Genomic DNA, 27,751 nt, shown 5'->3' on the forward strand with positions numbered 1-27,751 from the left:
TTTATGATTTTTTAAATACTATATTAACGCTTTTGTAGTTTGCAAGGTTCAAAGTTTGACTAAACACGAAGAATCGAAATGGTTAAAGAAATCCCCATGAAGAAGAATAGTTCAGACTTTAAGTAAGTTTAACTTATGCAGCTTTTTGAAAACGCTTTGTTGCAGCATTTTCATATTTCAAGTTCTTCGCCATTTTTTTTTGTTTATATATTTCTTATTGCAAAGTCTCGTGAATATTAATTTCTAGATGTTATTTATATTTAAAAACCTAAAACACGTACCACCAAAGTTCAAAGAAAACCATGCGTATTCCTTTGAGTTATAAAATAAATCGTACATCCCGATGATCAGATAATTATCTTATTATAATCAGGGACAACCAAACAAACATATCTTGCCACCTGTAAACAATGAAAATAGATTAACAAAACGAAAAAAATCCATCGTTAAACTCAAAAGCAATGCGTAGCCAGTTCGTTTATCTATTACTCCTGAGTACTCGCAGCCGCTTTGTAAATTTTTCTGTGTTTACAGTTTACTCACTATGGAAACAAGAAGCTTGTAGTAAAATGTAAATTAATGATGTTCGCAAATTTTACATTGGCAATTGAAGGAGAAAATATATTTCAGGCTGGCTACACGAGTGGTTGAAAGTCGGGAAAATGATATGGTGCAATTGTAAAACTAAATGCGCAAGACACTCGTTCGTCACTATGTCAAACAGCTCAAGTAAAGCATTCTAAAAGAAATTTTGTTATTGATCAACATCTTATTTCTCCTTATTTGGTTTTAAATACTAAACACAAAGCAGGCATTTGACATTTCCTGTGATTTTGATTTCCCACTGAGTCAGCAATTAGCAAATACAATCAAAGAACACAAGCTCGTATACTTAAAATCACTTTTGTTCAATTCATCAATTATGTCCTCAAAATACGAGAAAAAAAGATGAATACAATCTCTTTAAAATCCATTTATTTCGGTAAGAAAATTTATTTGTTCTCAGTTTTGGCATATTGTTTACCTCAACTAAAAACGACATTCAACTATTCGCATTTTTCTCTTTGAAAATCATTCCGATGATCATAGCAACGGTTTCATTATGAGAGGATATGTACTGCTTGTGAAAACAATTTATGTCGAAAGACCAATATCAAATTTTACGATGAAATATCTGTTAAAGTAAAATTTATCATTTGATTTTGTGCATTCTGAATTTTTACATGTCACACTTATTTGAGTTAGTATGGTATCCATTCAACCGGTGTTTGTTTTTTTGAATGTGTGTTGACAGAAAAATACTAGGTTATTTAATTTATATCTACTATATGTTTTTATAAACCACACAAAAACTGTTTTGTAATTGAGTTAAACGTTAAAACAACTCGTTCGTTTCAACATTAGTTTACGTATGTTGCTTACCCCTGTGTAACGTCAGTCTCAGTCGTACTTGCTTTGTATAAATGTTTTTAAGAAAAAGAACATTTCAGGGAGTCATGCTTTGATTGCTTTCAGTCAGTATTATCCATTTTTTTCTGTGTTGACTGTGGTTTCATTTTAGCTGGTATTTAACTATCAAAATTCTTTGAAATCTTTACATTTTTGTGTGGTTTCTGTTTCACTTTGGAAATGATGTTCATTATATTGACAAAGCTAATGATTTGTGTTTGTGTTGTAGAATTGACCAAAAATTGTGTTGTGTAAATTCCTTAATAATGCCAAAGTTATTTTTCATTTTTTTAGTTACTTTGCTCAACTTTGTTGTAAGAAGTCAAACTGAATTCCTATCATTTAACAAGACGTCAGTTGAAGCAGGACCTCTAGAGCTTACTCAGGATTTTGAGCTTTCATTCAGAACTTGTAATGGTGGCACATTGCTTCGACAGGGTGGCAATGATAGTTTTTTTGAACTTGAGGTACTTCCAGGAAGAGGGATTAAAGAAATGAACTTCACAATCAGTTCTTTAGCTGTACGATGGCAGGTTTCTGGAAAGCCTAATATATCAATGGTAACTTTAGGAATGGGTTTGGATCAAAATAAACCCTATATGATCAGGTTTACCCCTCACATCAACAATGCCACAATATCTGTGAGTCTTGGTGAGGAGGCTAGTCAGGTTACTTTACCTGGTGAAATATTTAATGTTAGTAGTGAAAAGTTAATATTAGGCCAGAATTTTATTGGTTGCATTGATTTTGGTAAAAGATTTAATTTAACTAATGCAAGCAATGGACCAATGAAGAACTGCCATTTGAATAGTGGGGAAAGATGTGTCAGAGGTAATGCTCTATTATGAAATACATCAATGTTTCTATGTGTAGATTTGAAATATTCCATTAAACATGTTGTGCTCAGAAAATTTCATGGCTTAAGAAAAGCGAATGATGAATGATGTATTTCTTTGCTCATAGTTTTAAAGTCACTCCAAATATATAAGTACTTTCTTTCACTTTTCTAGTACCATGTCAACTAGGCTTCAAAGGTTTTTATTGTGAAGAAAACATCAATGAGTGTGCCTCACACCCATGTCACCATGCTTCAACATGTGTAGATGGTTTCAACAATTATACATGTCATTGTGGTAGAGCATGGTATGGTAGGAACTGTGACCAACTCAAAGAGGAGAGGTTATGTAAAAGCATAATGTGTGCAAACGGTGGAATTTGTAGGCATATCTCAAACTTCAACAACTACACTTGTGACTGTGTCCCTCCTTACACTGGGATAAATTGTACTGAAGAATTGAATCCATGTGCCAGCTCTCCATGCTTAAATAATGGGAATTGTTCAAATATTGGTAAAGAAGAGGATTTTGAATGCAATTGTTCAAGAGGTATTGAGAATTAACAAAAAATAGTTCTCCTTGCACAGGAATTAAAGGATCTAAGTAGTTATATGTGCATGTTTACTGGATGAAAACAGTTGCTTTCAAAACAAAGTCTTAATGCACAGCAAAAAAATGAGTATTTTCTCTTTTCACAAATTATTTAAACTGATGGTGCTATTGATGTAGTTCTGTCTTAGCCAGTTGGATCTCCTTTTGTGTGCAATATACGGTACTTATGACTATTGCCTGAACTGAAAATTGCGTATTTTCAACACAGATCTTAAGTTAGCTTAATGATCGAAGTCAAATTTTACTGCTAGTTAAAAAATATTAGGTGTCTCAAAAGTATAACAGAACTAAATTTGATGCTCATTTGTATTCTATTTCTTTTCAGGATTTCGTGGAAAGACATGTGATGTTAACGTTGATGATTGTGCAATAGCTGACTGTGGCACTGGAAAATGTGTTGATCTTATTGCAAATCACTCTTGCAACTGCACAGGAACTGGATTCATCGGTAAATCATAAATACATCACTCTCTTGCAATTACGACGTAACAATTAAGATACTCTGGTGATTTATACAAGTAATTTGCAAGCCAAATTATCTAAAAAACAACGTTTTCATTGAACAATTTAGCCATAAAAGTTGTTTTTGAAGTCATGCGTGGCGCCTGGTGATGATTGTTATACATTAACTGCAGATTTCAATGAAATTAGTGCACAATACCACTGACTTTTCTCTTTAAAAAGACGTTACTGGATTGACGTCAAAGCTACGTAGCAACAATGATTGATGTAACTAAGAGAGCTACTGATTAATGACAATATGGAAAAAACTGTTTTTGGGTACATCGTTATTGAACAATGGGGGGGGGAGGAGCATTTTATACGTTTAGATCTTATACAACGTTGTAAAGCATAATTGAACAATGTAGAGTCGAATCTTTAGGGTATATTTGTACATTGCAGGGAATGAATGTGAAATTGATATCAACGAATGTGACGATTCACCATGTATGAATAGAGGCAATTGTTCTAACTTTGCTGGAGGATATTTGTGTACATGTGATGGATATAAAGGGAAAAACTGTGCAATAGATATTGATGAATGCGAGAATGATAAAATGTTATGTGGGAATAACGGTACCTGTTTGAATACAAATGGGAGTTTTTATTGTAAGGTATGAACGTAAATAATCACTTGGTAATTTATAAATTTCTATTTCTTTTTTGATTTGTGAGGTGTGAACGTAAATAATCACTTGGTAATTTATAAATTTCTATTTCATTTTTGATTTAACTATTGTCGACATTGCTTCGTCATTTCAATGTTATGTTGTCGATGAAGTGAGTTATTTTATGTCATTTGACGTAACGAGTGACGTCATTTAACATTATTGATGACTTACGCAACGTGGAAAAGATGAGGGGGAATTTATTATTAAAATTTATTTCACACGTCGATGGTATGTTTTATTCTTACTCAATCATCCTTTGACAGTGCGACAAAGGCTTTACTGGCAAATACTGTAATGAAGACGTAACTCTCTGTAACCCCAATCCATGTAAGAATGATGGGATATGTCACAATTCTACAGTTAATTCAACGTCAGAGAGTGGCAACTCAAGTTTTATTGTTGCAAACTATACCTGCATGTGCCAACCCGGCTGGAGAGGTCGGAACTGTACGGAAGATATCGATGAATGCCGCGAAAATATTGGTAAGTGACGTGTGTATGTTAGCAATGTAGGATGAGGTTGGGTTGGTGTGGGATATTTTGGTGAAACTTTTTTATAAAATCGTAAAACAAAACAATGTGCTCATACTTCATCTTTAAATTATTGTTTGTTTCAGCTCCGTGCAACGCAAGCAACAACGGTTCTTGTATAAATACCATTGGTGGTTTTGAATGTGAATGTCTGCCAGGTTACGATGGAATTCCTTGTGTAGATATCGACGAATGTCTGAACAATAAAACGTGCAACGAACAAGGGACATGCGAAAATAGAATCCCTCAAGAAAATGGGGAAAAATTTAAATGTAGTTGTTTTAATGGCTTTTCGGGTAAAGTTGCAGCTTAGTTCTTGTTATATGTTTTAAAATATTGTTCACTTCAAATATAGTCTTCTTTGGTCATTTATCTTAAATTTTGTCACATAGTTATGCTAATTTTTACAAAAGCACATTGAAACTTTTTGACCAGTCCGATTTGTTGTTCAGTTCATAAGAATTAAATTTATGCACGTACAATTACATTAACACAGGTAAAAGCCAATGATGCTTGTGTGTTTCCCTAGGTGATACCTGTGAAATAGACGTTAATGAATGTGTTGATCAAAGAATTGGAATGTTTCACACAAGATGCAACAATGGTACATGCATTAACGGACCTGGTTATTTCACGTGTAATTGTTACCGTGGTTGGATGGGTGAATTTTGTGATGTAGACATTGACGAATGCAATGTTGGTGGATACTGTCAGAACTTTGTCAGATGTGACAACACTCTGGGGAACTACAGCTGTATTTGTGAAGATGGATTCAATGGGTTTAACTGCACGAACGACATCGATGAATGTGAACTTTATCAACCTTGTAATACAACCGGAGCAAAAAGATGTATTGATTCTGTGAACAACTATACTTGCATATGTCGCGAAGGTTACACGGGTATGTTTGTCACTTATGTTATTTACGCTCATTCGTATAGCTTGAACTTTCTCTGCAATGGTTTTGAGTTGTTTTCATAATCGGAAGTACGCGTGGGACCGCGAGTAAATTGCTATTGTACTACTGTCTTGTCTTTAAACTGGATTTCAAATTATCTAAAATACAATTTTCAACGTGCTCATGATAAAATTGTTTAGAAATTCTGTTTATTAAATAGTCCCTGGGAAATTTTTAACAAATGATCGTGTTATTTTAGTGCTGTAAGACAAAAACATTATAATAACGTTTTTTCTTACTATTTGTAAAGGCCGTAACTGCAGCGAAGATGTGAACGAATGTGAAACTGAACGTCCATGTATGAATTCCTCTGATTGTATCAATATGTATGGAACTTATCGCTGTGTCTGCAACGAAACGTTCACTGGGAGAAATTGCGACATTATACTCAACCCTTGTGATACATTGAGCCCATGTGATAACAATGCAATCTGTAATGTGACGTCAGACTATAACTATACCTGTACCTGTACTGAAGGATTTGCTGGAAGACAATGTAAAAACTCGACTATCGTAGGGTTTGATGGGACATCTTCAATGACTGTTGATATCTCCGAAGCGCCATCGAATATATCGTTTAGTTTTCAAACCATATTTGCAAATGGTGTTCTTGTATCGCAATCCGGTTTATGGACTCTATTTCTTACGAACGGTCAGATTCGGCTGACTTGTGATACAGTGTTGACGATGTGTAACGTTTTGGGGGATCTAAACGAGTTCACGGACTCAAACTGGCATCAAGTCAGTGTAAACTTGAATGGCTCACTTATCTCTGTTCATGTTGATTCTAATGAATCATGTTCCCTAACATGTCTTAGTTCATCACGTCGAAGACGAAATGCCGACACATCCAAACAACTTGTCGTTGGGGCTGGTGGTGATAACTTGCCGAATTTTATCGGCAGCATACGAGATTTTGCTGTAGATGACAGGAAGTATTACCCAGGTAAGTGCAATTTCTTTTGTTCATTGTCATAAGTACTTTAGAATTCTTGTTTTTTATACATATGGAGAGTGTAAAATAGAACAACAACTTCGTAATGATTTTGCTGTCTCTCGAACTAATAATTGGCGAATATCTTTTGTTGATTGGTAGGCGTTGATGAAGTTATTTCAAAGGGAGTAGTGTCTGGGCATGATCGCCAAGAGGTCTGTTCGCCTAATCCATGTGTTAATGGCGAATGTATTGATCTTTGGACAAGATATTCATGTAAATGTTTTAGAAATGTTACAAAAATCAACTGCTCCGATTGTAAGTATTCTACGTTTCATTCGTCTACTTGTTGTTTTGAAAAGAATCTGCATTTGAAAGCTCACAGTCCTGTTGTTTTGGGTTTACTTCACCCATCGACCTCGTCGTGTTTTTTTTTAGATGTTTATGCACTTAAATTACTTTATTGTTGAACTTGAAATGTAGACAATAATCTACCTCCAGCGCTAATAAACTTATAAAAGTGTTGCAATTGACGAAGTTTGTGTGTTGAAATTCAACTCTCCATTGAATTTTTATTTCAATAGGTTTATCTCCATGCTCTGGTCAGTGTCAACATTTATACGGTGGGGAAAACTGTGAATATTATGGATGTGAGTGACTTGAAAATCGCTGTCATGAACAATTTGTGGGAAGGCAGATAATTTTATATATCGTCTTTTAGGTATAAGTGAGGCGACGTTTCATCAATCTTTGGTGCATTTCACAAACTCGTCTCAATTGTCAGAGATTACAAACCTTTTAGTACAATTTCGTACGCGTCAGAATAACACGGTCATTCTGTCCAGCGTCCATAATGTGTCGTACTTTTTAATATTAATACAAAATGGTCGTGTCGTGGTGAGGTACAAATTTTCTGATAATGCAACTGGAAATGTTAGCATTGGTGAGAGTCTTTTCTTATCTTTTTTAGTCTGTCTTTTTGTAAAGATGTAATTTCATATTAAAACTTTATTCTTTACACGTCGGTGTGGTGATCTCATTGGAGGGGACGTCGACTTCTAATGAATGATGTTACCACTTAAGTTCTTCTTTACTTCCTTTTTCTAGTTTTCATCAGATTTTGATACAAACCATGTAGTCCTTATTCTATTACTCTGTCTTCCTTTGTCACAAACTTGAAATGAATATGTTTTGGTGATTCTTTTCTTAATTTTTAGATGGTGTTGTTTCTGATGGAAATTGGTACGAATTAAAGATCAGTTCGCAATCATCTGTTACTCACTTCAATATCTCCACATTGAATCATACAAACTTTGCTTTCACTCGTCGTGTTAGCTCCAAATATCAGAACATTTTGCTGCTCAACAAAGATCTCACTAATCTTATAGCGGATGGTGGTGTATATGTTGGATCGTCTCCTGCAATGAACACGTTTCATGATGATTTTAGTGGTTGTATTAGGGAAGTAAAATTGGGTGAAAATCTTTTGACGTTTTTTTCGCCAGCAACTCTCAACTCTACGCAAGCCAAAACTGCATTCTCTATTGAAAAAAGAGTAAATATCAGTAATGGTTGCCATAGCAGAAACCTGTGTAACACCACGGAACCACCATGCAACAATGGTAGATGTATACCTGATTGGAATACGTTTACATGTGAATGTCCAGATGGTTATCGTGGTAAACAATGCCAAATTGATCCATGCACTGATTCCCCTTGCGTTCATGGCTCGTGCTCAGTGCGTGGTTCAAGCTATGAATGCACGTGTAACAACAGTTACGTGGGGGATATTTGTAATGAAACATGTTATGAAGCTTATTGTCAAAATGGTGGTAAGTGTATGATTGCAGGCACGCAGCGTACGTGTAATTGTCCCTCTAATTGGACCGGCATGCTTTGCGGCACTTCATTACCACGTGACGATGATGATGATGATGATGATGATATGTTACCATTGATAATAGGAGTATCCGCTGGTGGCGGAGTTTTATTGCTATTTATTATTGTTGTCTTATGTATATGCACACGTAAATCAAGCTCTTCATTTGGAGTGTATAGTCCGAGCATCGAAGAGAAGACTGGGGCAAAGCTTGAAATGAATTCCGTACTTAATTTGCCTCCCCCGGAAATATTGATTTAGGTTACTTAGTTTTGGAAAATTTAATTATTTAGTGAAGAAATCTATTTGTATATATCACAAATGTTACACGGGTTATGTCAGTTACTTGTATTATTTAAAGTCACTTATGTATAACTTGACCTTGTACAACAAAAGTTGTAAGTAGTTTTCAAAAAATTAAAAGTACACATTAGGACAGCGTGGGATCGTAAGGAATTCGGTATTGTACCGTCTCAAATCTTGAATTTCATAGCGTTAAAAATACAATCTCATCTTATGATTGAAGTATTGTTGATGAACAGTCGTTGTAAAAATTGGAGAAATGAGCTCGTCCTCAAAAACAAAGCCATTTTTGCACTGATGTTATCTTTTATAAAATTTTACATCATTTACGTTATGTCTTAATGTTTGTAAAGGTCGTAACTGCAGTGAAGATATCAAAGAATGCCAAAGAACTGAACCTCGGTGTACCGAAAATAGAAGCAACCAATGGCCATGTGCGCCATTGAACCCGTGTGACAACAATGGCATCTGTAATGTGACGTCAGACTGCAACTATACCTGTACCTGTACCGAAGGATTTGCTGGAAGACAGTGTAAAAACTCGACTGTCTTAGGGTTTGATGGGAGATCTTCGATGACTGTCAATATCTCCTCGGAAATATCAAATGTATCGTTAAGTTTTCGAACCATATTTCCAAATGGTGTTCTTGTATCGCAATCCAGTTTATGGACTTTGTTTCTTACAAGCGGTCAGATTCGGCTGACTTGTGGTGAGATGTGTAACATTTCGGGAGGCCCAAACGAGTTCACGGACTCCAACTGGCATCAAGTCAGCATAAACTTGAATGGTTCAACGATCTTTGTTCATGTTGATTCTAATCAATCATGTTCCATTACAAATTGTCTTAGTTCGTCACGTCGAAGACGAGATGCCGACACATCCAAACAACTTGTCGTCGGGGCTGGTGGTGGTAATTTACCGAATTTCATCGGCAGCATCCGAGATTTTACTGCAAATGACATAAAGTATTACCCAAGTAAGTATGAAGCTACAATTCCTTTTATTTCTTGTCATTAATCCTTCTGCAAATCTTTGCGCATTTTTAGTACAAAGTTGCTAGGCGACTTTGCAGTGTTGTCATGTGTAAAGCGATCAGTACGAGAACGATATATGTTAAACTCAGCCTACATAAACGTTTTCGGGGTCAGGTGTCTGACATTTTGATGTATTTGAAAATGTGCAGCTACTTTCCATCATTCCGAGCAAACCATTGCTATCAGGTTTCAATCCTCTGCCAATGGAATATTCTATTTTGGATGTTTTATGAAATCTAGCTATTGATATTGCACTGTTTCCTAACTTCAAACATGTACTAATATATCGCGTTCGTATGATATTAGCGCAGTAAAAGCATGCAAAAAAATAGCAACTTTATCTTGTTATGACCTTTGCCGTCCTTTGACATTTTTGCAAGCCGTCGGCAACCTTCTCATATGTTAAAAGCTTCTAAGCAATTTCCTCGCAATATATGTTTATGAGAACTTGCAAACTTGACAAATTGGATAAATTTTGATATCGGAACTTTATTAACTTTTTAGATAAAATGTTACTAGGTATATGCATTTATAGATGAGCGTTCTTTTGATGCACAGACGTGGTGTTTATAGCGCGTAAATCATCGTCAAATTGTGTATGATGATTGCGTCTCCTTTAAAGTGACATGAAACGCGTTGTTTCCAAAAAGCACTTTAGTTAAATTTTCTTTGAAATTTATTAAAACTAAGGTTAGCTATTAAATATATATGTTGGACTAATAGACAAAAACATTGAGATTAGAACGTTTCAATCAAATGTGGAAATAAAGTAAATGGTTTGAACCCAGGAGTATCGTTACATGTTTGTAAATGTAGATCGTCCAGGTTGGTATAGTCCTGAGAAGGACTGTTTTTGTCATTTTGACTCTGAAGATGGCTACCGCTAAGGTTGTCGAAACGTCAGTCAACAACAACAAAAACAGTCCTTATCAGGACTATACCAACCTGGACGATCTACATTTACAAACATGTAAAAATGTGGTAAGTTGTCGAGTGTTCAATGTTTTGTATTTTACATGGTCATTCGTTATTACAAACAAAACTGGAATCGTGAAATTTAAAGGCAGTTAAATTACGTCACATAGCAACTCTCAATCTACATAACAGCGTCGAACCAATATTCAAAATAGCAAATTTCAAATATCAAATACAGCAAATAACCTTGTGTTCCCAACTAGATACTGACCGAAAATTCTTTTTTTTTTGTAAATTTAGACGACGTAATCGTTAAATAAAACTGTTTTCTAGTGTTTGCTGTCTCTCAGCATAAATTGACGAGTGCTTTTATTTTTTGTAGATGCTCCTAGAGTTGATTCAAACGGAGTAGAGTCTGGGTACGAACGTCGTAACGTCTGTTTCTCTAATCCATGTATGAATGGCAAATGTGTTGATCTTTGGACAAGATATTCTTGTGAATGTGATGGAAATTATACAGGAATCAACTGCTCTGAGTGTAAGCATTTTTCATTTTTCTGCTCGTTGTCTTGAAAGGTATCTGCGTTTAATGGCTCGTCATCCTTTGATTTTGCTAATTTTGGGTTGTACTTGATCTATTGATTGTGTCATGTGCCGTGTACTCTATACTCTACTGCTTTAATGCTAAAGTTTAAAAGTCCACAAAAGTCTACTTACAAGACGTTAAAAACTCGTGAAAGTTTGTGGGTCAAAATTAAACCCCGAAATTCTTTTATATATCAACAGGTTCTGTGGGTGACATTTGTAATGAAACATGTTATGAAGGTTACTGTCAAAATGGTGGTGAGTGTGTGATTGCAGGCACGCAGCGCACGTGTAATTGTCCCTCCAATTGGACCGGCATGCTTTGCGGCACTCCATTACCACGTGATGATGATGATGATGATGATTTACCATTAATAATCGGAGCTTCCGTTGGTGGCGGAGTTTTATTGTTATTTATTATTGTTGTCTTATGTATATGCACACGTAAATCAAGCTCTTCATTTGGAGTGTATAGTCCGAGAAGCGAAGAGAAGACTGGGGCAAAGCTTGAAATGAATTCCGTACTTAATGCGCCTCCCCCGGAAATATTAATTTAAGTTAGTTAGTTAGGTGAATTATAATGTAAATTTATAACTTATATCTCAACACTGCCCGTACCTGTCTTTACCAACGCGCACGGCTATGTAGACAATCTTACATCAAGGTAGACTTATTTTACCTAGCAACAGATGTTAGAGGACGAATTTATCAATGTATTTTATTCAGTTTTTGTAAATCGTGTATATACAGTCATAAAACAAAAAAACGACATGCAAAGTGTTAAAATGTGAAGCGCAGATTAATTTCAATGTTTGAGTTGTGTTTATTGTTGAATGCAAACAGTGCATCATTCTGTGCAACAATCTCCCAACATTGTCTCGTCCAATGATGAAACTCGCTCCATGCTATATGTCGTTAGCTTTACAATTTTTTGTAGCGTCCGCTATCTTTCTTTCGAGACTTTTGTTCCATGGCATAACAGTAGCAGGATTTTTGAGAAATACGTGTCCCGTTCTTCGGCCAACAAAAAGATAGGTTCCGTTCCTCAATTCAGTTTCAAAGTTTAAACCTAAACAAATGTTATATCAAAATTTAAGTAAAATCTTCATGAATAAAACCAACAAGAGCTCCGTTTGCTTACCCAAACGAACAAAACTGTAAAACATGTTTTCCTGCAGCACTTTTACGCATTTCATCCTCTTCAATTCATCTTTCCCTTTGTAAACATCATTTCCTTGAAAAACGATGTTTTGTTGGCGAAAGGCGTAGCATCTTTTCTTCCTGCTTTTCTTCAAAGAAATTGTGCTTAGATTTTGTGGAATTTTGCTGTTTGCAGATGTAGTGTTGATGGCGGTGATTTCATTTGATATTGACAAAGTGTGTGCTGTATTAGTGATGGCGTTGTTGGTTCGTTTAACGGTTTCTGTGGTTGTAGCATATTTTGCTCTATTTGACAACGATGGTGATTCTGCTGTCGTTTTGGTTGACGGCTTTGTTGTTGCTTTCGTTGACGGCTCTGATGTTGCTTTGGTTGAAGGCTTTGTTGTTGCTTTCGTTGACGGCTTTGTTGTTGCTTTCGTTGATGGCTCTGATGTTGCTTTGGTTGACGGCTTTGTTTTCGCTTTGGTTGACGGCTTTGTTGTTGCTTTGGTTGACGGCTTTGTTGTTGCTTTGGTTGACGGCTCTAATGTTGCTTTGGTTGACGGCTCTGTTGTTGCTTTGGTTGACGGCTTTTTTGTTGCTTTGGTTGGCGGCTCTGATGTTGCTTTCGTTGACGGCTTTGTTGTTGCTTTCGTTGACGGCTCTGTTGTTGCTTTGGTTGACGGCTCTGATGTTGCTTTGGTTGACGGCTCTGTTGTTGCTTTGGTTGACGGCTTTGTTGTTGCTTTCGTTGACGGCTTTGTTGTTGCTTTCGTTGACGGCTCTGTTGTTGCTTTCGTTGGCGGCTTTGTTGTTGCTCTCGTTGACGGCTTTGTTGTTGCTTTCGTTGACGGCTTTGTTGCTGCTTTGGTTGACGGCTTTGTTGTTGCTCTCGTTGACGGCTCTGTTGTTGCTTTGGTTGATGGCTCTAATATTGGTATGTTTTTTGGCAGTAGTGGAAGGAATCCACAATCTGTTAGCAAGTCAGAACCTGCACATCCAACTTTCTTTATTTTAGATACAACTTGAAATTTAAAAACTAAAAAAGATCGATGAGAAACGCGTCACAATCGTCTTCGATAACTTCTTAAAGTCTGATGTCTATTTTGTCAGCCACCCACGTCATTAACGACGTAAAAGAATGGTATTTGTCTTGGTTCAACCCCAAAGAATGACGTCAGAGATGGCATAAGTCAGTCGCATGTTTTATCTCATCATAATTAATTTTATTTTCTCGCTCAAGTGTGCACGTAACTTGCGCAGTAATCTTTTGCCGCACCTTATGCAAATAAATCTTTCAATGTGAACATAAGTTTCATCAACACATTTTATTCCTGATTTGACAATAAAGCGTTGTAAAAAATTTCGAATCATAAAATGGCACTGGAGATTTAGACCCCCATTCCAGTGACGCATTGATACAAGAATCATATTTTAGTGGTAACACAAAAGATTGTGATTATTGGCAAGATTAGGCTTTTGAGTCTTCATACTAAAGTTTCAAGAAAATTTCAAATATCATTAAGCTTGTGTAAATCATACAAAAAAGCGAATATTACATAAAAACGAGTACTTTATATAAACTCATATTCTCTGAAAAGATTCTTTTGTGAATAGTGCAATGGGCACGTTTTTATCTACTTACTAAAATCTGCGCGACATAATCTCTTTGCAAGACTTTCTTGCCGCACAAGGCCACCAGAACACGACCCGAACAAAAGCAGCAGTGTGATTATCTTGATAAACATAATTGTTCTCTTGAAAAGTTGCTACTTTCTTTGCCAAATGCGAAGCAGTTGCCCGATTTTCTAGCTCCTTTGTTTTGTGATTGTTGTTTTAAAGTCTTCCGTATTTATATGTTTGGCACCACAGGAATAATCTGCTCAGCAGCTGCGTGCAAGCGTTAAAGACATCCTGTATTGTCTTACGTAAACAAAAAAAACTGTCAAAAGTCGAAATTTTCTGTGACGTAGTCCTACAATCATACAAGGTGAACGTGATGAAAAAAATCTGTCATGCAACTACGACCCATGACTCATTATAGTGTAATCAACTGAAAACCATTGCAATAAACATTTTGTCAACATACAAGGTCCATTAACAGAAAGTGCCCTTTATGTTAATGTATTGGTATTAGACTATTAGCATATTTTGCGTACGACAAAAGAGATCCAGTTACAAAAGCGATCAGTATATCAATCCCATAGGTCCAAGGTCCGTTGCCCTCGTACCGTCTTCAAATTCTATTCGAAATAATTGAACTCGAATCTTTTTTCTTATTTACTTTACAACAATGGTAAAAGAAACGGCTCTTTATGGTAAGAATGCATTGGAAACTGTATTTGATCTAAGAGCTTTGTCAAATTAATATTTACGTAAATAATTGAGATATTTTTACTATAATGGCAACTATTGTCACAACTTAAACACGTGTGCGACACAAATTTTGACAAAAATGATTTTCTTCATTTTAGACATTTTGGAAGTTCAGCCAACTGCCTCTTCGCAAGAGCTGAAGAAGGCTTACAGAAAACTTGCCATGAAATACCATCCTGACAAAAATCCCAACGAAGGAGAAAAGGTGTTTGCCACTGGCTGTTGTTAAATCCTATCCTGATGGATGGAAAATAAGAGTTTGATTATTCTTTCAGTTTAAGACCATATCTCATGCTTATGAAGTTCTATCTGACGAGAAGAAACGTAAACTTTACGATGAAGGTGGTGAACAAGCATTGAAAGAAGGATCTGGAGGAGGCGGATTTCACAATCCCATGGATATTTTTGACATGTTTTTTGGAACAAAATCTCGTTCCAGAGAAAGAGATGTTGGTCGTGATATGGTTCATCAATTGAAGGTAAAGTAAAGCAATTACATGAAAAAGATTATCTACACTGATGCTATAGTTAATTGTTTAAAGTATCCATAGGTATCCCTAGAAGATTTATATTGTCTAATGTATCCATAGGTATCCCTTGAATATTTATATTAATTGTCTAAAGTATCCATAGGTATCCTTTGAAGATTTATATTGTCTAATGTATCCATAGGTATCCCTTGAAGATTATATTGTCTAATGTATCCATAGGTATCCCTTGAAGATTTATATTGTCTAATGTATCCATAGGTATCCCTTGAAGATTTATATTAATTGTCTAAAGTATCCATAGGTATCCCTTGAAGATTTATATTGTCTAATGTATCCATAGGTATCCCTTGAAGATTATATTGTCTAATGTATCCATAGGTATCCCTTGAAGATTTATATTGTCTAATGTATCCATAGGTATCCCTTGAAGATTTATATTAATTGTCTAAAGTATCCATAGGTATCCTTTGAAGATTGATATTAATTGTCTAATGTATCCATAGGTATCCCTTGAAGATTTATATTGTCTAATGTATCCATAGGTATCCCTTGAAGATTTATATTGTCTAATGTATCCATAGGTATCCCTTGAAGATTTATATAATGGAGCTTTGAGAAAACTAGCATTGCAAAAGAATGTCATTTGTAAACATTGCAATGGGCGAGGTGGAAAAGAGGTAATTTAAAATGGTTTACTTTATAAGCAATTTTCGCGAAGCATCTTTGTATGTTTTGTTACAGGGGGCAATAGAAAGATGTCAGCCTTGGTGGTACTGGCACTGTGACTAAACTTCACCAGATTTTTCCAGGAATGGTTCAACAATCACATTCGATATGCTTTGAATGTCGGGGTGCTGGTGAAAAGATTAAAGGTATATTTTCCATTTAAGGTCTTGCTCATGTTTGACTAAAAATTCAATTAATGAGGAAGAGATGGTTTTGTAGAAAAAGATAAGTGTAAAGAATGTCGTAAAAGATAATCGAGCAAAAAATACTCGAGGTTCATATTGATAAAGGAATGATGGATGGTCAGAAAATTGTATTTAGTGGAGAAGCAGATCAAGAACCAAATATGAAACCTGGTGATGTTGTGATCATTCTGGATGAAAAGAACATTGTACATACCAAAGGAGAAAGCATGACTTGTATTTAAACATGGAGTTAAACTTGGTTGAAGCGCTGTGTGGATTTGAGAAATATATTGAAACGCTCGATAAACGATGGCTTAAGATCAACTGTCAACCAGGGAATGTCATTAAAACAGGTGAAATCAAGATGATTTCGGATGAAGGAATGCCAATCTACAGACAATCTATCTCTAATGGAAATCTATATGTTAAATTTAATGTGGTTTTTCCTGTGGATAATTTCTTTAATGAAGATTCGATAGGAAACTTAAGAAGCTTCTACCAGAAGCAAAAAAGCCTCTCATTACAGATGATGTTGAAGAATACATTTTGCAAGACATTACTCCTCAACAACAGAACAACCAGCATTATTATGTAAGTTTATAATGATTGTGATGTATGTCAATCTTCTTGTTCACTCTCAACATTTGTTTCCTTCATTTCTTAGCAAAATGGCTTTGATGATGAGGAAGAACCACAACACTCAGGAGTGCAATGTCAGTCACAATGAAGAGTTCAGTGAAGCCAATGACTCAAGAGTTGTAAAATATACTTACAAATTACATTATAAATATTGCAAGGCTTTGGATAGCCTGCTTCTCTTGTCTGTAGTTGTTATGTAGTCATAAATATCATATATATTGGCTCATTTTGTTGATTTATACAATATACGGTAACAACCTTTCATAAGGTATAATTGAGTAACAAATTGAAGTTAAGGTTTCACACCAACTCACTAACCAATCACAATGCGTGATGTATTTGCTTAAACCTGCAATTGGGTCAGCTCTGTCCTCCTTTATTTTCGTTCACCTGAACATTTTGCTGAGTTGGCAACTAGTTTCAGTTTTCACTATCGTGAACACGGTCAAAACAAACATGGTGGAATGAATAGAGATGACAATTCCTGAAGTTGGCGGAAGTTTTCGACTTTATTTGAGGGAGTAAGCTAAGGAGCTCAACTCTGCAGTCATGTTAGAATCGTATATTACTCCGATCCTTATGAACTATGTCGACAAATACATCAGAAATCTAAAACCAAGTGATCTCAACTTATCTCTATGGGGAGGCGACGTGTCATTGACAAATTTAGAGTTGAATCTTCACGCTTTAGAAAAGGTGAACTGGAAATTAGTTGAAACGTTTTCAATGATAGAAATGTAAGCACGAAATGTGAACTCTTACACGTTTCAGCTCTTCCAGACTTCGTGACTCAATCGATTTGATATTTTAACGTTTAGAATGCATTTTTGGTTAACAAAAAAGCTTTATACTCACAAGCGACTTTTTGACGATCATTTCATTTCACAAAAAATCGTACAAAATGATTATTCACATCGCAATTTTCCTATTTTTGCTTGACATTTGTAGTATTTACAGGCACTACACTATTTTCTTAACAATTTCACAAATTTCTTGATAGGAGATCAGTTTTCCAGTGACATTTTTGAGTGGTAAGATTCATGAATTAAGCATCCATGTTCCATGGACTAAACTGTACTCAGAGCCGGCAGTCATCACAATCAATACTATAGAATGCGTTCTAAAAATTCGTGATGATGTATCTCAAGCGGATGAGAATGATGATGAGAGCAATGTATTACCGGCTGATGTTAAAACAGTCAAAGGATCTTCTCCTTCCAATGACAATGAGAAAACATTACCACCAGGTTATGTGCAGAGCTTACTGAATAAGGTTCTATATAATTTATCTATAAAGGTCAATAACCTTATCTTGAAGTATGTTGAAGATGATATCGTTTTGTCAGTGAACATCAAGTCTGCAGAATTTTATAGCACTGATGAAAATTGGTCAAAAGCATTTGTTGACGTATCTGCTCCTGATTGGATACTTCATAAAACATGCAACATCACGGATCTGACGGTTTGCCTCGATCGGCGAAATGCCAGCGGAGTGATAGAAATGTATCAAGACCCTCTTGCCTATAAATGCAACCTCTCGTGTCGGATGCAAGTCTTCTTTGACAAGGAGGGGTTCCATTTGCCTATTGAGAAAAACATTAGTGTTTATTGTGAGTGTTTAGAAGTATCTGTTACTGATCAACAACTTCCACTTCTGATAAGACTTGCGAGATTAGGTCTCGGTCTTTATTATGGGACAGTAGATGTTCCTGGTTGTCAACCATCATCTCATTCTGCAAAGGATATCATGAAAAAACAAGAACAAAAGTCTAATATTATTAGTCCACTTGGCTCAAGTTTTACTCAAGGAGTCGACACTGAACTATCAAATGATGGATGGTTATCATGGGCATATTCTATGGTACCCAGTCTTAGCACGGATCCAAAAACACAAGATGCTTCCTTGGTAACACTCACGTCGAGATTTTCAAGCTACGTATCTCAAGCTTCATTAAATTTAAAAATCACTGAAGCAACGAGCGAGGGTCAAATTCTTGGTGGTCAAAGATTTGTATTCAAACCAATTCTGAGTATTGAAGCTTCTGGCATCGCCCAAGAAATAGTCTTAAGAGGGGGCACCTTTATGGATTTTCAAATCGGCGTGACATCAGTGACAGGCTGGTTAATAGACGCTTTCGTTGGCAAAAATGAAAGACGGCTATTCAATGAACAGATTGACGAAGATGGGAGAGACTTCGAGGTTTGTAATTGCTATACAACTGGCTATATAATTATGATTTATGATTAGTTTGGAATATAGAAATTTAGATTATGGAATTATCATTAAAGATTGATTTAGAATATAGAATTATCATTTACGATTGGTTTGAATCATAGAATTATTATGATAAATTTATAATATAAAATTATCATTAACGATTCCTTTAGAATATAAAATTTCCATTATTGATTAATTTAGAATATAAAGTAAATGGTTTGAACCCGGGAGTATCGTAACATATTTGTCGATGAAGATCGTCCAGGTTGGTAGAGTCCTGAGAAGGACTGTTTTTGTTGTTATTGACTGGCATTTCGACAACCTTAGCAGTAGTTATCTTCAGAGTCAACTGACTACCGCTAAGGTTGTCGAAACGTCAGTCAACAACAACAAAAACAGTCCTTCTCAGGACTCTTCTAACCTGGATGATCTACATCCACAAACATGTTAGAATATAGAATTATCATAAACGATCAGTTTAGAAAATAGAATTAGGAAGAGAAAACTGGGAATACTGGTTTTGATTGTTTTTAGGAGGTGTTATTTCTAAAAATTGGCGCAAAGGATGCAAGCTCCAGTAAAAGTGTATCTTTCCTTAAAGGCTCTCTGTTTGATTTTGAGAGAAATCTTTCAAAACCACAGCTCTATGAGTTACCTCAGGACATGAAAGAATTTCGTCGTAAAAACTCTGAAACAAACGTCCTTGAGCGTTTTGGCGCTATCTTCTTTGAATACTTGTACACAATGGAAGTCGAAGGTGCTGAGGATGGTGTTTATTACAAAACAGTGCCTGCAGTGAAAGAAGAATCAGAACAGCGGTATATTTTTGGATCGTCTATGGTTGAGATAACGAGCAGTCTAGTTCATAAGCTGGAGTTGGTTTTTAAACTGGCAGGCGACGATGTTAACTTAAGAAAAGGTATTTTATACGCATACTAGCTCTCCTCTCATTAATGCATTCAATATATCGTTAACATATGCAACTAATTAAGCTTTGCATTGTATGACACAAGAAGAGTATAGTTTGATTTCGTACAATTGAGTAATTTATAAATCATTTCGTTGATTTGGAGAGTGTTCGAATAGTTTGAATATTTATTGAATTTTTGTTTCAGAGAGAGACGAAGTATTTTATGATGATTTCGTCGAAGAACAACTGTTGTCAGGGACTATATCTCATCGTTTCATGCACGTGACAGTTCTGGACGCAAGTCTTGTTATAAAGATGGCAGATCAGGCAAAGACAGCGCATGTGCAGAATGAGCCTGAAATCCTCACTGACAGTTCATTTAGCGAAATACTCGAAGAGAACGAGGTTAAACACGCAATACCTTTGTTGAAGATTTTTCACTGTCACAAAGTATGCTTTCATTTTTTATATCTTTTTCTTTTCAGCTCAATTCAAATACCTCGACTGTAATAGCTGGTTGTGTGTTTCAAATTGAAAGACTTGATTACCAAAGGAAATCTCCAATGTTCCCACAGGAGTTGGTTAAACTGCTCAATGAAAAAAGCGGCAACAAAGTGCTGCGTCAAAATGCTCACAACGATATCTACATCAAGGTAGATGATATAAACTCGACCTCTACATAGTCAACCTTTTCACATCGTACATGATACAACATCTATATTCTCAGGTATTTGGAAGTCAAGTTGCTCTTTCTAAGCACGATGAACTCACCGTAGACGAACCAATGACTTTGAATATCGTCCCAGCATGCAACATGTCATTGTCTGCCAAGCAAAGTTTGTATAATAGGTAAGGTCATGTTGCTCTGGTCTGCAACCATAAATCGCACGCCTAACTGCAATATTTCAACACGTTTGTTTCAGAGAACTTAACGGTATGGGTGAAGTCGAGGCTAGATTTGAGCTTGCTTCGTTGTCGTTAAATCTCACAAAGCCACAGTTTGTGTTGTTGCAGCAAATACATCGATCTTGGATGGACAACACTGCTCATGCGCAAAAAAATTTGTCGCAAAATTCTTTGCTTCAAGACGTTTTTCATCCCTCAGGTTTGAATACTCTAAGGTTGTTGTAAGTAGCTAGCAATTTGGACTGGTTTAGAAGATATGAAAATCTGCCATCTAGGCAAATGCTGTACGATGTGTACAGAGAAATAAGGTACATTGAAGTACAGAAGAGTATGTTGAGATACAAATGTGGAAAGCCACGTAAAATAATATATGAAATAACAGTCGAGATGCATTAACATACTTAATATACCAAGCATACCTTATTAAAAAGATTGCAAAGTATGAATGAACAACCATTTAAGAGGAATAAAAGTCAGATGACACACTCGAAACGGTGTTTGTATTCTCATAACTTGTTCTATTATAGCAAAAAATGGAGGGCAGATGCCAGTGATTGTGGAAGCTTCCCTTCACGATGTAAATATTCAGCTTCACCTTCAATCTGATGTGATTTCAACTTCAGGATCTGTGGGCGCAATTAAAGCGGTTGTACTCAGTTTAGGTAAGTTGAGTTTTATGTTATAGTTGATCAAGAATAGCAAAATTTGAAAAAATCTCTTTGCATTATTAGATCACGAGGAAACGGAAAATACTCCAGTTATATATGGTCCACTTTTGACCACCGACTTGTTTAATGGAAGATCTTTCGAATCTCATGAAAATCCCAAGTTTCGAATGGAAACACTTGAGCCGTGGTTGGCATTTACTTTGAAGATTCCTGTTGATCTGGGAAACGCGAGAGGTTTGTTTTCACTCAGTGGACAGCATGTATTTGTATGTGTCTACGAACGAGCGAGGAACGTTCATCTTTGATAAATCTCTATTAGAACCACGTTCACAAGTGATGGGAGCCATCCTCTTAAAATGCAACGGAACGGCTATCAATGTGGATCCAGTCTTGTTCACTTGGCTTGCATATTCTCCAAAAATACATTCTCCTGTCGAAAGTTCATCTCGAAGGAAGAAACCGAGGAGAGTAATGAGCCGCAGTAGAAACTTGTCAGCGGTTACTGCGAGGAAGAAGAGCTATGCCAGAGGTTGTGTATCAAATAAATGGACTTTGTTTTCACTTTGAATTAGCCCTGATTTACTGCATTTGAAGATTTTCTTGTGAGAATCTTAAAGAACGAGGAACTTGAATATTCGTCTTACATTTTACAGGAAATATTTCGCCAACTTACCACAACAAGAAGCTTCATTCACAGCAGAAGAAGCGTCCGGAGAATTCTGGCGAAAATGATGGTCTCGATTTTGAGTCATGGCTATCTGAAAAACTCCCCTTGCTGGCATCCATGATCATTCAAGTACATCTTTATTCATTGTAGCTATGTGACGAACCGTTAGCTGTTTTATTAATGATACTTTCTTTTAGCTTGACATGGCATCTTTTGGTCATTGTAACTATGTGACGAACCGTTAGCTGTTTTATTAACGATACTTTCTTTTAGCTTGACATGGCATCTTTTATTCATTGAAACTATGTGACGAACCGTTAGCTGTTTTATTAACGATACTTTCTTTTAGCTTGACATGGCATCCTTGGTGTTTTTTGCTTCGCCTGCTCATTTGCCTTACGGTACAAATACTGTTTTCCTCGATGTCTATTAAATCATACAAATTCTAAAGGTTTTGTGTTCCTTAACATAGATAGTTCTTCATCTGAATACTACGATATTCCACGTAATTTTATTCTGCACTTCCGCAAACAAGTCGCCGCCTCCTCAGCTGGTGTAGTACTCAGTCTTCCTGCGTTGAAAATCCGTAGTTCAGATCATCCTGACCTCGCCATATGCCACGATATATTACGTCATCCACTGTCTCTACCCCCACGTGATGAACCCGAAACGTTGCCATGGACACTCGCCGCTGACAACATGTCCATGTTTACGGTTCTCCGTAATAAAGATGAGCAAACTCTGGATATTGATTTTTTGTTGAATCCCATGAGTTGTCGTGCAATGCTGGCTTCGGCTAAAACGTCACGTTTACAAAGTGGGACAAAGGGGTTAAATGATGAACTTAAAGCCACGTTGGATTTTGTTGTGCACACTGACTTTGATTCAATCAGGGTGAATTGTTCAAAAAAACAGGTGAGTTTTCGGGAAAAGAAATCCATGGAATAAAACTGACTGCAGTTCAATTCAACTTTTCTTTGCTTATTTAGGTGGATGTTATGTGTCTTCTTTATTCCAACACGACTAAGTTAATTTCGACAATCAGCGTTCGTGAATCGAATGAAGTAAAAGAGTCAAACTGTCCTGCCAAGTCCCTATCAAATAATAAATTTGAAGGTGCTCGTACCACTAAACGCAAGGCGGTTCATTCTTCCTTGTCGAGTGTTGATGTTATTGAAGAAGAATCAATATCATCCGACAGCACTCCGTTGCTATTCCTCTCACCAGAAGAAGCGAGCAAAGTAAGTGACGAACTGAGCAACTGTAGCAACACTGCAATTTTGTTTCAAAAAGAATTATACAGTTGTAAAGTGGATTTTTTTTCATAATTTATAGATTTCGTCATCGCAGATTCACGTTTCCCTATGGGTTCAATGCACTCTTCCCAAGTTATCATTCAATATGTTTACCAGTGATGACGCAAATGAAAAAGACGTGCGAATGTTAACTGAATTAGAAGATTTGTCCGCGTCGTTTGATTATGAAAAACATCATTTCAAAGCTCGTTGTAAATGTGGTAACTTCAGCATTACTCATTTTCAGAAACGGTAAGAAGAAAAACCTTTTCTTTATTTATGTAGAAGATATCTTTTCAAAGTCCACCTCTAGATGCGATTACATTGACTATTTGTCTCCTTTCTTCTTTCACATATGTTTACGAAGCTTTTCTCCTTCCCAGGCCTTCCGGTGAATGGATTACTGGTCCCGGAGGCGGGAACATTTTTTCACGTCAAGACACTCTCTCCACTCCTTTAATAAAAGTCAGCGATGTTGATAATTTGGATCCAGGCCCTCACGGGTTCTTTTACGTGGAGTACATTGCATCATCAAGTGTCGTCCCATCATTCAAGGGGAGCTCTGAGGACGATGACGTATTACAAAACTCTCTTGGCATCAAGCAAAACATACACGTGACCATTCAGCCATTTGATTTTGTACTCTGGTGTCCTTTACTATATACTGCTATCCATGTGTTTCATACCTTCACTCTTGTTCTTCCTCACGATTCAAGTATGAAACACGAGACGCCTTCGTTTGAATGTGATAGTGAAATAGAAAAACGTCTGAGTAGATTTCCGGAGGTGAATTTTAAAATACGAGGCTTTCGTATTTTGTTACCGTCCTCTATTGACTTGCAGGGCTTGAAAAACATGAAAAAAAGTGTTAACTTTTCGGATTCATTCACAATTCAAGCTTCTACGTTTCATATTTCGTCACAAGTGGAAAATCCAATATCACGTCTTGTGGTTCATAAAAAACTAAGCGAGACGTTAACAGCATTTGGGTGCAGTCAACACAGGTCAGCGGCTCAACACGATACTCAATATAAGATTGAGATGAAAGGTCTTCGTATCTGGTCGGGATGTTGGAAGGAGCTATGTCAAATGTTGCCAAAACAGGATACTACAGGGATTGAAGTTGATCTTTTGGAGCAAAATCCAGCATTGGAATGGAACACACATATTGGGTGAGTATCGACTTGCGTCTTGAAATGCAAATAATAACTTAGAAAATATTTATTCTTGCAGTAAATTTGAAAGAGTTGACCCAAAAACCACCAAAATACTGAAAGGGAATTGTAACGTTCTTCTGTCAGTTTAATGTGAATGGCGTGTTGCCGAAATAGTTTTTTTCCTATTCATACTTAACAATTGAAGCGTGATGTTACACAATGTTTCACAACATTTACTATCTTTAATTTCAGGCAAGAACATGCTAGTACTCTTGCTATTCCTGTGTTATCTGATCTGGACGTGAAATGTGTTATCGCACCTCCACTTTATCTCTTCATGAACGACAAGTATCAGCCGTGGTCTGTACCGATCTATGGTTTATCCTTAGAGCTCAATATAGTGAAGGATGTTGAAGTTTTTCTTAGGAAACGTCATGTAAGTAAATTATATTATTTTGTATGTTTGAAGAAACATCAAATCATACCTTGAAATAGGTCACGACTGTCTTAATCATCATCGTTGTTAATGCTCATAGAGGTACAAAGATTCTGTCCTGAAGGAAATTACGCTATCTTTAGAGTTTACACTGGTAAAAATAATTTACAGCATAAACTCCTTGTTTTTTCAGATAAAATTAATCGAAATCATTTTGAATAAAAACCTGTGTAGCAGTATAGTTAGTAATGACGGCACACCAGCATCAAATCTTACACCATCTTACGTTTCTAACTACCCTGATCATCGCCTTGAAGATATGGCGACCGCTGACAAGTTGGACAGTGGCATCGGTAGTGAATGCTCTCAAAAGAACCTCAATTCAGCGAAGCGTTGTGAAGACAGGCAGCAAAATAACGCAATGGACTGTCTTTTCACAAGTCAGACATGCTCAATATTTCTTTATGAAAAGCTGGAAGATCAATGCTCGGGTTTAGTTCCCGTTGTCAGCGCCTCTCTCGTTCAACCGTCCTTGAGTTTCAACAAGCGCGCAGATTGTCATACGATTCAAATTTCCTGCTTCGATTTCTTCTTGTCTAAAAGTAATAAGGATTTTACAGGTAAGGATTTTATGGAGAAGTCAGTGGCTGTATGTACAGCGAGTGTTTTAGGGAAAAAGTGGGAGCTGTAAGTACGGTAATGATTTCTGAAGGAAGGTAGACTTTAATGTACAACGAGTATTTGAGGGAAAAGGTGGTAGCTGTAGGTACGTTAATGATTTCTGAAGGAAGGTAGTACTTTAATGTACAACGAGTATTTGAGGGAAAAGGTGGTAGCTGTAGGTACGTTAATGATTTCTGAAGGAAGGTAGTACTTTAATGTACAACGAGTATTTGAGGGAAAAGGTGGTAGCTGTAGGTACGGTAATGATATCAGAAGGAACATAGTACTTTTATGTACTGTGAAGAATTGAGGGAAAAGGTGGTAGCTGTAGGTACGGTAATGATTTCAGGAGGAACATAGTACTTTTATGTACTGTGAAGATTTGAGGGAGAAAGAGGAAAGCCTTTTTGTGTGTTGTGTAAAGCAAATTTTACATGCTAAAGTAAGACTGTTGAACTTTCTTGAAAAGGAAAAGTATAAGAGCCTTGATTTTGAAACGAACATCTTTTCTCTACACAGATTCAGGAAGTCTTTTAGGATTATAAAATATATTTTCCTTTCAGAGAGCAGTAAAGAAATTCCCAACTTTGATGATTACGATGTCACTTGGTTTCGTACGGTCATGGTCGTCCTGATAGTTACACTGAAATCTCTCCTTTATTCATAAATATGACAGCTAAATTATATAATTATTCACTTGGTAAGAATTGTTTATTTATGTCATTTGTTGATCGATTGCTATCGACCTGCTATATTATTGACCATATCTATTTCACAGCTGATCTCAAGATAAACTTTGGTCGGCCAATCTGGATTGATATCGATCTGTTAATGATGAAAAGACTAAAGGATTTTACGTCCGAGCTCTTTTCGCAAAACGCAAGTGTGGATGGTGAACCAAGTTCAAACTCTATGAAGGATACGACGTGCATAGTTCGTTCTGTAGCGGTGTCCACAGACTACATTTCAATTACCGTAACAGCAGGTCACGATTTTATAATTGATCCTTCTGTTAAAGTATCGTGTCTTTCCATGAATTTGGGCATTTGTCTGAAGGTTGAACACAGAGCAGGTATACTTGTTGTTTTGCCTGGCAATTTCTTGTGTAAAGTAACTTTTATTTTATATATTCTCCTTCTTTTCTCACTTGGTGTTTTTTGTTTTCTTTAGATTTTCTTCAGCGTATGACAGGAAATTTACGTCTGTGTGCTCTGGCGTTGTCGACGTATAATAACGAAGATATTCAGTCCTTTTTACTTCCATGTGATGCTTCTTTTGAACTCGAGATATTTTCCACATCACCATCTATTTCGCCAATCTGTTGTTGGTATGCATAAAACAATGAATATATAACATTTAATATAAACGACAACTTTTTTGAAAATAGACATGTTTCGACATCTCATGATGCCATCTTCAGTATAAGTGAAATAATAGGTGATACAAGGTTTATATAAAAGTAATATGATACATAAATTAAAACAATAAAAAGGAAATAAGATAAATTAATGAGGAGCGTCCGAACGTATTATAAACTAGTTTATAAACTAGTATTATAAATTAGTGTAATTTATGTATCATATTACTTTTATATAAACCCTGTATCACCTATTATTTCACTTATACTGAAGATGGCATCATGAGATGTCGAAACATGTCTATTTTCAAAAAAGTTGTCGTTTATATTAAATGTGTATTGGCAATAGTGCTTTTACGAAATTATGGAATATATAACAGTTCGTGTCGCACGATAAATTGCTTTATGTTTGTCTTACTTTTAGCACTACGCCTGTAAGTCAAACTTTAATTTGGTTGAATTGTGATTTTTGTCAACTTAATTTTGGTCAAGAACATCTCAAATGTATTGATGCATTTGTTCAAAATATCAGGAGATTTATGGGCAACTACTTCCAAGTACACGATGAAAGGACAGATGAGAGTATTGAATCTGATTCAGTTGTTACACCAAGTATCCATTACTCCGAAGATGACCTGCGAACAGGCCCATTCAAGTATATTGTAACTGAAGGTAACTTATGGTGAAACTTATGAAAGATTGTTTGTC

General features: G+C 36.2%; 4 protein-coding genes across 4 annotated transcripts in view; 3 read left to right on the plus strand and 1 right to left on the minus strand.

Moving 5' to 3' along the window:
- Positions 1 to 836: 836 nt before the first annotated feature.
- Positions 837 to 11,995, plus strand: LOC124439536 (protein crumbs-like). Its single transcript, XM_046989779.1, has 16 exons — positions 837 to 982; positions 1,744 to 2,280; positions 2,460 to 2,834; positions 3,223 to 3,345; positions 3,801 to 4,012; positions 4,333 to 4,552; positions 4,687 to 4,896; positions 5,130 to 5,501; positions 5,809 to 6,504; positions 6,655 to 6,810; positions 7,077 to 7,142; positions 7,214 to 7,435; positions 7,710 to 8,324; positions 9,028 to 9,651; positions 11,007 to 11,162; positions 11,411 to 11,995. Exons 1-16 carry the CDS (start codon positions 949 to 951, stop codon positions 11,764 to 11,766), a joined length of 4,974 nt encoding a protein of 1,657 aa, XP_046845735.1. The 5' UTR covers positions 837 to 948; the 3' UTR covers positions 11,767 to 11,995.
- LOC124439321 (vacuolar protein sorting-associated protein 13B-like) overlaps positions 8,345 to 27,751 on the plus strand; it is a 30,207-nt gene continuing 10,800 nt past the window's right edge. The window contains 22 exon segments of the mRNA XM_046989546.1: positions 8,345 to 8,355; positions 17,191 to 17,462; positions 17,767 to 18,966; positions 19,519 to 19,903; positions 20,100 to 20,299; positions 20,380 to 20,547; positions 20,622 to 20,743; positions 20,818 to 20,999; positions 21,328 to 21,462; positions 21,532 to 21,702; positions 21,788 to 21,997; positions 22,122 to 22,264; positions 22,485 to 22,536; positions 22,608 to 23,050; positions 23,125 to 23,376; positions 23,471 to 23,682; positions 23,814 to 24,602; positions 24,840 to 25,023; positions 25,217 to 25,643; positions 26,465 to 26,758; positions 26,857 to 27,013; positions 27,468 to 27,715. Of these exon segments, the coding sequence (XP_046845502.1) occupies positions 17,316 to 17,462; positions 17,767 to 18,966; positions 19,519 to 19,903; positions 20,100 to 20,299; positions 20,380 to 20,547; positions 20,622 to 20,743; positions 20,818 to 20,999; positions 21,328 to 21,462; positions 21,532 to 21,702; positions 21,788 to 21,997; positions 22,122 to 22,264; positions 22,485 to 22,536; positions 22,608 to 23,050; positions 23,125 to 23,376; positions 23,471 to 23,682; positions 23,814 to 24,602; positions 24,840 to 25,023; positions 25,217 to 25,643; positions 26,465 to 26,758; positions 26,857 to 27,013; positions 27,468 to 27,715 (6,121 nt within the window). The 5' untranslated portion in view covers positions 8,345 to 8,355; positions 17,191 to 17,315.
- Positions 11,902 to 14,229, minus strand: LOC124439539 (mucin-5AC-like). The gene is made up of 3 exons (XM_046989791.1): positions 13,995 to 14,229; positions 12,351 to 13,388; positions 11,902 to 12,278 (listed from the first exon to the last, which is right to left on the minus strand). Exons 1-3 carry the CDS (start codon positions 14,095 to 14,097, stop codon positions 12,115 to 12,117), a joined length of 1,305 nt encoding a protein of 434 aa, XP_046845747.1. The 5' UTR covers positions 14,098 to 14,229; the 3' UTR covers positions 11,902 to 12,114.
- LOC124439541 (dnaJ homolog subfamily A member 1-like) lies at positions 14,429 to 17,037 on the plus strand. The gene is given in 10 exon segments (XM_046989792.1): positions 14,429 to 14,667; positions 14,824 to 14,930; positions 15,001 to 15,204; positions 15,798 to 15,893; positions 15,958 to 15,974; positions 15,976 to 16,088; positions 16,162 to 16,185; positions 16,188 to 16,319; positions 16,322 to 16,718; positions 16,792 to 17,037. Coding segments are annotated over 10 exon segments (1,290 nt in total). The 5' UTR covers positions 14,429 to 14,642; the 3' UTR covers positions 16,967 to 17,037.

The sequence above is a fragment of the Xenia sp. Carnegie-2017 genome, unplaced genomic scaffold (genome assembly GCF_021976095.1).
Source record: "Xenia sp. Carnegie-2017 unplaced genomic scaffold, XeniaSp_v1 HiC_scaffold_19, whole genome shotgun sequence".
NCBI lineage: Eukaryota > Metazoa > Cnidaria > Anthozoa > Malacalcyonacea > Xeniidae > Xenia > Xenia sp. Carnegie-2017.